The 12,238-nt window shown below is 43.7% G+C and overlaps 1 protein-coding gene across 2 annotated transcripts in view; it reads right to left on the bottom strand.

Annotated features, from left to right (window-relative positions):
- Positions 1–12,238, bottom strand: part of ANXA4 (annexin A4) — a 61,501-nt gene that overhangs the window by 34,495 nt on the left and 14,768 nt on the right. The window contains exon 2 of one of the 2 annotated variants that reach the window (XM_047853451.1): positions 1,172–1,226. The exons of the other annotated variant lie outside the window; for it this stretch is intronic. Coding sequence (XP_047709407.1) covers positions 1,172–1,174 — 3 coding nt within the window. The 5' untranslated portion in view covers positions 1,175–1,226. The remainder of the gene's footprint in view (positions 1–1,171; positions 1,227–12,238) is intronic. 2 annotated transcript variants of the gene reach the window in all.

Genomic DNA, 12,238 nt, shown 5'->3' with positions numbered 1-12,238 from the left:
CCCATTAACTCTGAGTCCCCTGAGCCAAGTACCACATCTGGGACAAAGTCAGGACACCGTAAAACTTTCTTTTTTTAAATTTTTAATGTTTATTTATTTCTGAGAGAGAGATAGAGAGCAAGTGGGGGAGGGGCAGAGAGGTAGGAAGACACAGAATCTGAAGCAGGCTCCAGGCTTTGAGCTGTCAGCAAAGAGCGGCGCTCGAACCCACCAACGGCAAGATCATGACCTGAGCCAAAGTCAGACGCTTAACCGACTGAGCCATCCAGGCACCCCTAAAGGAAATGAATTTTAAAATAATGCATAGAGATTTGGAGTAGATATGAGCAAGGTTTTGACTGTCAGGGATGATGAAGAAAATTGTAGAATGTCTAATGTAAAACAATGTTATGAGTCTATTACCAGTTGTTCAAGATAGTTTACACGTCTATCTTCCTAAAGGAGGCCATTTAACGCTGGTGGAAACTCTGGGCCTCTCCAGGTGTAAGATTCTATTGCTATTACTTCTGCTGAGAAGACCAGGAACCAGAACCACCTGCCTGTTCAGATAACCTTATTTGGGTGGGAGAAGGAGAGCAGATGGCCAGGGTAGAGCCTATTTGCAGCTAGGAGGCTCAGCTTCCACAACAGCATTGAACTTTGTGGAACTCTCAAAGGGATCCAATTCCCTGCCTGTCCCAAAGATCAGATAATGAAACTCTGAGGAGTCCAGTCACAGCCCAAAACAGGAGGCAGATGACAAGACCATATGGCTAACAAACACCCTTGATAAGCCTGATGAGGTTACACCAAAATGTGAATGGCACTTGTCTCCCAAAGGTAGAACCTGTGGGGTTTTTATTTTTCTTTTTTATTTGCAGAAAATTCCTAAAATGAACATGTAGTACCCCCACAGAGATAAAACTACAACTTATTTCTGTATCTCAGGATGTCAGACAGATTAAATGGATTATCTTTTGAATTAATTTTCAGGGTCAAATTACTCACCACCCCTGAAAGAAATTAAAATAGTGCTGAAAAAAAAAAAGGAAAGAAAGAAACTGCCTTTTCATTTCCTTCTCTCTCCCCTCTGTTAAGCAAACAATCCTCTGTAAAGTCAACAGTCCCTGCATACACATCCTGTACCTGTCTGTGCTTGGCACCAGGTAGGGTGAGGCACTCCCCAACTTACCATGGCCGTGACTCTAGATCAGGATCAGAGTTCAGTCACCTAAGCAGAAGTTCCTCTGTGATAAAAGCAGAGGGGAAATTACTGTGATGAGAGATGTAGCATTAAAATCATTAAACAGGATAACTTGTAGTTTACACAAAGTTAAACAATTAGGAAACAGCATCCACTTTCATCAGAAGGCCAGCTGTTGATTAGCCAAAGATAGAAAGGTCAGGGTAATAATTAAAGACAAACTGCTCAAACAGGCAAATGTATCACTCCGACAAAATACTCCCTACCTGTTCTTCTGTTTGGAGATAACACATTACAGAAGTGATTGCTATTGTTTGTTAGGATGAAGTATATTACTTGTACTCAAGCCATACCTGGATTCTGAACTGTAAGCTCTAGTGGAGAAGAGGTGTCTCCTTGGAGAAAAGATAATCCAATTGCATTAGGGAGAAGTATCGCACTCCAACCCACACTCTGTGCGTGTGTGTGATGGCCAGTGGCCCAGCCAACATTAGGCTTGTCATTTCCAGATGACCTCTCCCTGCCGCTATCTCAGGACGTACAGGTGCTTCTTCCCTATACACTCAGCTTTGTGCTTGGTTCTCTTCAGCAAGGTCGCTCAGATCTTCACACATGTACTCAGTCATTCAAAAGGCAAGGAGAGCCTTGATTGTAGGCTATGAGTCCTGGCCTCATGATAGGCAAATCTCTGAGGGATAGGCCAACTGACTTCCTGTTTCCATATCTGAGTCCTATGGGAAAGGTTTCTTTCCTAAGCATTTTGTTAGCTTCCTGATCCTCAAAAGAATCATCCTGGAACCATAAGCATGGGCATCATCTGGGAGCAGTCTCAGGCCCCCACTCCACACCTACTGCCAGAATCTGCATTTTAACAAAATTCTCCCAATACCTGTCTGCACAGTAGTTTGAAAAGCATTGGCCTAGGGGCGCCTGGGTGGCGCAGTCGGTTAAGCCTCCGACTTCAGCCAGGTCACGATCTCGCAGTCCGTGAGTTCGAGCCCCGCGTCGGGCTCTGGGCTGATGGCTCGGAGCCTGGAGCCTGTTTCCGATTCTGTGTCTCCCTCTCTCTCTGCCCTTCCCCCATTCATGCTCTGTCTCTCTCTCTGTTCCAAAAATAAATAAACGTTGAAAAAAAAAAATTTAAAAAAAAAAAAAAAAAGAAAAGCATTGGCCTAGATCTCCCTACCAAGCAGCACTTTTCAATTATTCCCTGAGAATAACTAAATCCTGCTTAACCCATTTTATTACCAATTGAGTCAGGTCTGTTCACCACTTCTTATCTTGCAGCTCTCCTGAGGCTCAGCACCATTCTTCCTTGTCTCCCATCACTCACTGCACACTTCCCTTATAGCTACATAGGGGCTCAATTCCTTCCTGACGGGAATGCCAACTTCTTCTGGGGCACAGCCTGAGCAAAGGTGCAGAGGAGGGAATGAGCAGTGGCCTCAGGGACAATGAAGAGATGAGGCTGCTGGAGCAGAGGTCTCATTTGAGGGAAGGTTCAGAGATAAGGTTGGAAAAGCAGGTGGGGATTGATTAGGCAAGGCCTCCTATGCCCAACTGAGGAGTCAGACTTGATCTGTAGGTAATGGTAGTAAAATAGTGGAAAGGTTTTGGTTTTTGCAGAGAAATGATATAACAAAAGGCATGTTTCAGCAAGGCTCTATTCTACAGGGTAGACAGGAGTGAGAGGAAGGTCAGGAAATCTTGAGAAAGCGCTAAGGAACGGACAGAGTTAGAGGCCTCGGCAGGGTGTGGCACCTGGAACAGGATATATATGGAAAATATTTGGAAGAAATTCTGTACTGGATTTTGTGGCTCATGGTCTATATGAATTTATTAATTCAATCACCAAACTTTCATAAAGTATCTCTATATTCTAGGCACTATTCTAGTTGACAGAGATAATATAGCGAATAAGACAAAGAATGTGACTTCAAGGAGCTTTCAAGGAAAGACAGATGACAAACAAATAAATAGGATAATTTCAGATCAGTAAGATGAAAATACAATGGGACAATGCTATAGAACAGGGATCAGCAAACCACAGCTCATGGGCCAAATCTGGTTTTTGTATGGCCTACAGGTTAAGAATGGTTTTTACATTTTCAACGGTGGACAAAAAGTTAAAAGAATAATATTTCATGACACATGAACATAATATAAAATTCAAATCACAGTGTTCATAAATACTGGAGCGTGGTCACACCCATTTATTTACATATTATCTATGGCTGCTTTCAGGCTACAGTGAGAGTTTGTGACAGACTACATGTCTCATAGAGCTGAGGATATTTAATACCTGGCCCTTCACAGAAAAAGTTTGCTGAATCCTGGGTTGGAAGATAATGTGATCAGGTTACTGAGAAGGAGCTAGCCTGGACAGGGTGACCAGGGAAGTCATCTTCAAGAAGATGATACTTGAGCTAAGACCTGAATGAGGAGAAGAGGCTCACTATTCAAAGTGCTCGAGGAGAACTATTTCAGGCAGAAGAAACAGTTAATGCAAAGGCCCTGAGGCAGCAATGAAGTTACTGTGTTAGAGGAATGAGCAAAAGCATCATGAACAAGGACCAGAGTGGCATGAGATGGGGTTGGAGTAGAGACAAGACTATCTATAGGGGACAGGAAGGGGTATTTCTTGTCTGTCCAGAATGTGCCAGGGGAAGCTATGAGCAGGGCTCTTTGAAGCTTAGCCTCAAATTTGTCTGGAGGTCTTGTTTCATATCCTATGAATAATCAAAATGTGCCCATATCTCTCATTAAGTATAATTTATATGTGAGTTGGATTGAGCTTCTGCTAATCTGTGGACAACCTAGCAGACCCAGCTTTAAGAAGCAAGTGCCCTCCCTTTGTTTCTATGGGGTTTGGGAATTAAGGTAGTCCTCCCTTATCTGTGGTTTTGCTCAATCACAGTCCAGAGGTCATTCTCCTGCCATCACGTCAGTGGTAGCTTAATGCTACTTCACTGCCTACATCATCCACCTCACTTCATCTCATCACGTAGACACTTTATCATCTCACATCATCACAAGAAGAAGGGTAAGTACAGTACAACCAGATATTTTTCAAGGAAGATCACATTCATGTAACTTTTATTACAGTATATCAATATAATTGTTTTAATTTAATATTAGTTCTTGCTGTTAATCTCTTACTGTGCCTATTTTATAAGTTAAACTTTATCATAGGGTCTGTATGTATAGGAAAAACCACACTACCTGCTGGGGTTCTTGGAATGTATCCCCTGTGGATAAGGGGGAACTATTATAGTGAGGAAGGGGGCAGGGAAGGGAAACACCTCCTCAAAAAGCCAGCCTTTAAGGGGAGCCTGGGTGGCGCAGTCGGTTAAGCATCCGACTTCAGCCAGGTCACGATCTCGCGGCCCGTGAGTTCGAGCCCCGCGTTGGGCTCTGGGCTGATGGCTCAGAGCCTGGAGCCTGTTTCCGATTCTGTGTCTCCCTCTCCCTCTGCCCCTCCCCCATTCATGCTCTGTCTCTCTCTGTCCCAAAAATAAATAAAAAAAAAAACGTTGAAAAAAAAAAAAAAAGCCAGCCTTTAATATAAATACTTCCAGTCCTTGTGACCACAGCAAGAGGTGGAAAAAATGCTTGAGCAAAACCTTATGGAAATACTGAGAGCTATTATTCAATGAGCTAGAAATAATTTACTAAAGGAAAAAAAAATGTATCATACTTGAAAACAGGGTACTTTTAGCCAGACAATCTATTTTGAAACTTGGACAGCACACACCATAAGTCCATTTACATAGAGACAGCTGTTGTATATTTATTATTCACTAGTACCAAACGAGTTTCTCAGTCGATTATAGAAATGAATGCAGAAAATGGTACCCCTTGATTCTGTCATTAGATATCAGAAAATACGTGTAAAGTGAACCCACACAAATGCTCACTAGCATGTCTGGCACCTGTGGGGTGTGAGTAACTCTCCACAAGGATGGGCGGGGAGCAGAAAGGAGGGGAAGGAATCACTTAGGTTCCCCTGGTACAGAATAGTTGCGGGCCTCTTCCTAACAGCACAAAATGATCAGCTCCCAAAGAATGCCAGGCCCTTCTTCCCGAGCTCAACCTCTAAAAGTCCTCCCACATTTTCCTCCAGCCCACAGAGCCAAGGACCCTTTACAGGAACCCTTTCCTGCCTCAGCTTCCTTGATTCACTCATTCAGTCTCTCTGAAGGCCAGCCTGCAAGTACATAAACTGAATAATATCACCAGGTTCACAAGGACTCAGACTTAGTGTTGGGGTTTTAAAAGCTTCTTTGCTGCTCATAGGTGGGGCAAAATAATTGGTAACTGTGCTGCAGTTTTAGTAAAAAGGCAAACCCTGAGGTTCGGGGCATGGCTCAAATGACCTTCCACCTTGAGGACTTCAAGATGGAAAGATGAAGACTGAAGGGACCATATGTTAGTGACACCTGAAAAAAATTTAAGGGTCATGCACTATCTGGGTGGGAAACTGCAATTTCTTTATAATTATCTGAACTCTACAACTAGGGCTCATGATAGGGCCCCTGAAATTTTTAAGACATAGTTTTAGAGCAACTGAAAGAAAGCTGGGAACTAAACATAAGAGACCTATCCCCGGAGGGGCGCCTGGGTGGGTCAGTCGGTTAAATGTCTGATTCAGCTCAGGCTGGGATCTCAGGGCTCGTGAGTTTGAGCCCTGCATTGAGCTTTCTGCTCTCAGCACAGAGCCCACCTCAGAGTCTCTTCCCCTCTCTCTCTGCCCCTCCCCCGCACTCTCTCAAACACAAATAAACGTTAAAAGAACAATAAGGAAGAGACCTATCCCAAGAGCAGTTACGTAAGGGAACACTAATTCGTAAATGAGTTCAACTTACTTCAGGAAAGATTACAAAAATTTGCAGAAGTAATTTATGATGGGTTCCTAATGAAAAATTAGATATGTCGAGAACGGATCCATATAGTTTTCTGCTTGGAAGTACGAAAGGAAATTATTACACCATCCCACAAACTGCCCTATTGTATCAACTGCCAGATTCTTATGTCCTTACGGCAGATGCAGGTGCATGGAACAAGGATCTCTGATTTCATGTAATATTTCAGTAGGCCGTTCATGGGGACAGCAGTGTGGTGGATTCCTCCCCGCTCACCCACAATTTGGAAAACAGGCAAATTAGTTTCCTGAGCATTAGACTAGCAAAATGAGCAAATAACCATCACAACAAAGATATGCAAATTTATTTCGATGAGAAAAAATGGCTCCTGCACTAAAGCCGGCTTGCTGAAAGTATTAGCCTTTTTAAACAAAGACTGTGTCCATAGGCAATGCAAATGCCACACAAAATCCTGAGAGGCTTGGGGCGCCTGGGTGGCTCAGTCGGTTAAATGTCCGACTTCGGCCCAGGTCGTGATCTTGCAGTTCGTGAGTTTGAGCCCCGGGTCAGGCTCTGTGCTGACAGCTCGGAGCCTGGAGCCTGCTTCAGATTCTGTGTCTCCCTCTCTCTCTGCCCCTCCCCAGCTCATGCTCGCGCTCTGTCTCTGTCAAAAACAAATAAACTTAAAAAAAAAAAAAAAATAGAGTATTAAAAAAAAAAAATCCTGAGAGGCTTACTCTGAAATATTCATCAAAGCCCTGTACTGAGGAAAGGGTGGCTTGGCCTTAGGAACCAATGGTCCAGAATCAGGTATCTCCCCCTGCTCTGTTACAGATCTAATACCCTTTGCTCTGATTCCGTGATTGCAAAGCAACCCCTGCACTAGAGTTTGGCTTCCCATGTGGACCTGTCTTCAAAGTACAGGGTATTTCTAATAATTATATTTCTCAATGTAATAAATAAATTATCAGCATGTGTGTGTCTGCATTTGACGGCATGTGTGTGGTGGGCCTGTAAATATGAACCTGCCCCTGAGAGTTGAACCCTTTCTTAGTGTGCTGATGAATGCAATTGCTCTGGTCTTGCTGGATGTGGCACAGTGACGAACTCACCCCAGTGCCGGATGCTCCCCTTGAGACCCCACCTTAACTTGGTGGCCTCCATTCAGATTCGTGACATTGACCCAGGTACCAGGACAGGCAACCAGAACGTCCATTATGAAGGGATTTGCTGTCCTTGTGGCACATTCTTACTGAATCCCTCTCTTCCCTGGAAGATCACATGTGAGTGAGTCACTCATCATTTTTCTATGGTACGTGGTTTCATTTTACATGCCACGGATGACAAAATGAAACTTCTAGTCTGGGGATTTGTGAAGGGTGTAACTGGGCCCCGCCCGAGCACTAAGGGCTTTCAAAACTGTCCATGAAATAGGAAAATGAATGTAACCCTTTTCCCTTGGAACTTAGATCCTTCTAAAGTTAAAGGGAGTCTTGTTGCCGTGATGGGGTTTGAGTCTGGAGAAATAAGAATTTTCAAACATTTAATCAAAAACAAAGTGTGTTAAGCTAAATGAAGGCAGGTGAATTTGGAAACCTGTCTGCTAAGCAATCTCGAGGAAGAATCTATTCCAACCCAGGACCTGGCAAATAACTTACTGACATCTTTTGTCCAAATTTTAGCCACTTATTCACAGCACTGTGGGGGATAATAATAGTAATTTCAATCCGCAAGTGATTTTAAAACACATGTTTTACATTGAATTTAAAACATCCCCACTCCTCTACCATTTCCACATCATGCCAAAGTCTATTAAAGTTTTTTCTCTACTCCAACGATTCCTTTGTCCAAAAGGCAGGGGGAAGGAGGGAAGGTACATTTATTAATACTCCTTTACATTATCTTAATTAATCTACCCAGTAACTTTTGCAGTCATGATTTTTTTTTAATGTTTGTTTATTTTTGAGAGAGAGACAGAGTGCGAGCAGGAAAGGGGCAAAGAGAGAGGCAGACATAGAATCTGAAGCAGGGTCCAGGCTCTGAGCTGTCAGCACAGTGCCCGATGTGGGGCTCGAACTCTTGAACCGAGAGATCACGACCCGAGCCAAAGTTGGACGCTTAACTGACTGAGCCACCCAGGTGTCCCTGGAGTCATGATTATTATCTCCACTTTACAATCCAGCTGGATGACATAATAATGAAAGCTGCCTATGGTGAGTTCTATATCGTATTAAGAGATAAGATTAGAAAAATAAAAAGGCAGCTGAGATGGCCTAAGCGCTGGCTGGGAGACTGGCTGGGTCCTGTACTCTTAGTTCAATGCTTGCCTTGCTAAATGTCTCTGTACCTCACATAATACCTCAGTTTCCCCAGGCACAAGCTTCGAGTAGGGCACAACCAAAGCAAATTCTGATAAGCTTTGTAAATGTGTAGCTCCCCTGCCTTGTTTCTCTGGGTAGTGTATTTAGCCTGCATAGTAAACTTCAGATTTTCCTAAGTGATTTTCTTCTTGTTATCTGAGCAACTCCCAGTCCCACCTGTGGACTGGACCTTTGGCATTCTCACTGGCTGGTCTTTTGTTGGTGGCAGTGTTTTTTTGTTTTCTCTAACTCTTACGCCTTTTACTTGCAAACAAACTGTTTGAACTCCCCTGGTCTTGGGGCAGTGAACATAGCAACAAGAAGTTGATGTACTGACAATGCTGATTATTGCTCATAATCATGGGACTTACAGGATAGTTTCACTGATGTTTCATGCACATTTGTCCATTCATTCGTTCAATAAACATTATTGGAATATTTGCCCCATTCCAGAGACCATTTTAGGTGCTAAAAGGCATATCTTAATTTCCACCTATATACCCTGCAGGCAGAAAATATCCCCTATGCTCTGCCTATTCAAGAGTAGTCTATCATTTAAAAAGAAATCCTAGGGGCGCCTGGGTGGCTTGGTCGGTTAAGCGTCCGACTTCGGCTCAGGTCATGATCTCATGGTCCGTGAGTTCAAGCCCCGCGTCGGGCTCTGTGCTGACAGCCCAGAGCCTGGAGCCTGTTTCAGATTCTGTCTCCCTCTCTCTGACCCTCCCCCGTTCATGCTCTGTCTCTCTCTGTCTCAAAAATAAATAAACGTTAAAAAAAATTTTTTTTTAAAAAGAAATCCTGGAGGCTGCTAGAGATAATTCCATTGAACTTGCTTCCCATTGCAGGGACTCTCTACAAAAGGTTCCTGAATGGTCACCTCCAGCCTTTAGTCATCCTTCTTCTGGTCATGGGGCTCACCTGCCACGGGGTGGGCTCTGCCACTGTGGGTGGCTCGGCACCAGGAAAGCTAGCCTTGTATTCCTTACTTTGTGAACTGGAGCTAAAGAGACTTTATTTGTAGATAAATATTTATTGACCACTTAGTTATATTGAGTCCCTATGTGCTTTTATCCATATGGTATCATTTTGCCCTTTCACTGTCCAGTGAACTGGGCCTGATAACATGAGTTCAGAAAAGTTAAGCATAGTGCCTAAGATCATTTAAGTAGTAGGTGGTACGAGTTGTTTTTTCACAGATCTGCCTGACTCTAGAGACCTTTATATTATACCATGCCAAACGCACACAGGTGTGCATGTGTATATATGCAGGTGGCAATGCTAGAAGCTTTTAGAGTAACAATGGAATTAAAAACTTGAAATGTCACATTTTTGCTGGGCTAAGTGCTTTCTTGTTCTTTATATCTTTAACAAGCTGGATGCAAAACAAAATCAAACAAAACAAAGTAACAAGAAAAATACTCCTCTCCTAGACTTACCTGGTGGAAACTAGCTACCCTTTGGCAGACAACCCCCAGTCCAAAGTGTTGTACAAGACTGTTGGCTATTTGGAGAGAAAGCACATTTCTAACCCACACGCCCCTGCCCAGTTCACCCACCCAGCCTCTCTGGTGTGAGAATAACTCAACACAGCTCTGTGATAACGTGTCTGCTCTGAGAGATGTTGCCATCCCTAGGGAGAGTGGTGCCATCCCTAGGGAGAGACATAAGGATTCCAACCAGGCACCTTCTGTGTCCACCTTCCCCACCCCCCAGAGTCAGAGACGGATGCATCATGCTCTTAGAGTAGTCTGAATTGAATATCAAAGGAGGTTAGAAATAATGACCCCATTTTGTTATGTGTATCCTAATGCCAGCAATATTTTTAAAATTTTTAATGTTTATTTAACTTTGAAAGAGACAGAGAGACAGAGCACAAGTGGGAGAGGGGCAGAGAGAGAGAGGGAGACACAGAATCTGAAGCAGGCTCCAGACTCCGGGCTGTCAGCACAGAGCCTGACATAGGATGCTCAACCGACTGAGCCACCCAGACCCTCCCTAATGCCAGCAATATTAAGACTATCCAGTACATACCAGTAGAGAGAAAAAAGGAATGCCAGAAATAGCTCTTCTGGCTTACGCTATGAACCAAAAATATTACAGGCTTTCATTTAAAGCCTGGGTTTCATTTGATGGGTTTGGCACAGCTATGACATGTTTTCTCAAGCCCTAGATGGCAGTTACTTATGCTATGTGCTATGGCAGTGACTCTCTAGACTCAAAACAAGTATTTTTTCGATCTTCCAGAGTTGATTCTCCCCTATTTCAGGTCAAAATGTCCACCAAACCACAGGTGAGAGAGTAATTTCAAAGTTGAGATATAAGTGCCCAAAGAAAGCAGGAGCAGAAATGGGAGGAAACACTTGCCTCCAGAAAGAGCTCATTCCTGACAGTGTAGGACTGTCAGCGTAGACAAGACTTCAGAGAATGCCCAGCCCACCCCTTCAGTTAGCAGATGGGAAACAGCCTACGTGTCTACACGTAAGTGGTGGGTCTGGCCTCTGGGTAATGTGCATGGTAATAATGGGTTGGGTTCTCTCTTCTGATCTGAGGTGGGCAGCACGGGTGCCCCCGAGGACGGGAGAATCCATGCCATCCTTCTGACGAGAGACAGAACAGGAAGGTCCACACTGAGGGTGGTGTAGCCAGCCTCGTGGTCTAACTGCTGATTTTACATGATGGCCTTCAGACAGGCAGGAACTCTTCCTTTAAAGGCCATGTCATATTTCCTCCATCGCAAAGTGGCTGCAGCCTGGAGCCCAACCACTTGGGTTTATAATTCTCCTAAACACACTCATAGCTATTTGACCTGGGACAAGTTATTATTTCTCTGCACTTCAGTTTCCTCATTAGTAACATGCAATTATTTTTTTCATGTTTATTTATTTTTGAGAGAGAGAGAGAGAGAGAGAGAGAGAGAGAGAAAGAGAGACAGACAGAGACACAGAATCTGAAGCAGGCTCCAGGCTCTGAGCTCAAATTCACGAACCATGAGATCATGACCTGAGCTGAAGTCGGAGGCTTAACTGACTGAGCCACCCAGGTGCCCCAACATGGAATTAATAACAATAGTTACTTTATAGGGTTGTTGCAAAGATTAATCAAGTCATTACATCATATGAAATATTTAGAATGGTACACACATTATGTACTCAACAACGTTAGCTATTCTTTTTATTACTTTATTCTCTCCAAGTAACCTTTACTGCCACATCTACATATTCTAGCATTACCTGTATAGTGAGCTGTGTAAGGTATGGGTTACTAACTCTACCCTTATTAAAAACACCTGAGAGGTACAGAGTTCAGCTTTCACGTCTACCGACACGTCAAACCAGATTTCCCGCATGTTTCCTTTGGCCACCAAGTCTGTGTGTGTCTGTCCTCTGACAAGATCATGGTCCTCACAGCTGTCTGAATTCTAAGATGGCACCCCCCCTGGACTCTGCTCACCAGATTTCCATCCTGGGCCCTCACTTTCCAGGGGTTGGAGGTGGTGATGAGGCAGAGGGCATACTAACTGTAGAGAAGCATGAGAGAGAGAAATTTAGGTGGGGATGGAAATGTTCCTTATCTCGACTGAGGCAATAGTACCCAAATGTATGCATTCGTCAAAACTTACTGAATTCACCTCATACCTATTACCATGGCAACTATAAAAAACACACACAGAGAAAAAAGTGTTGGTGAAGATGTGGAGAAATTGGGACACTTGCATACTATTGTAAGAATGTAAAACGGTACAGGGGTGCTTTGGTGGCTCAGTGAGTTGAGTGTCCGACTTCAGCTCTGGTCATGATCTTGCAGTTCATGGGTTCGAGCCCTGCACTGGGCTC

Source organism: Prionailurus viverrinus, chromosome A3, assembly GCF_022837055.1.
Source record: "Prionailurus viverrinus isolate Anna chromosome A3, UM_Priviv_1.0, whole genome shotgun sequence".
In the NCBI taxonomy this organism is placed as follows: Eukaryota; Metazoa; Chordata; class Mammalia; order Carnivora; family Felidae; genus Prionailurus; species Prionailurus viverrinus.
This window is presented reverse-complemented; position numbering and strand designations above follow the sequence as displayed.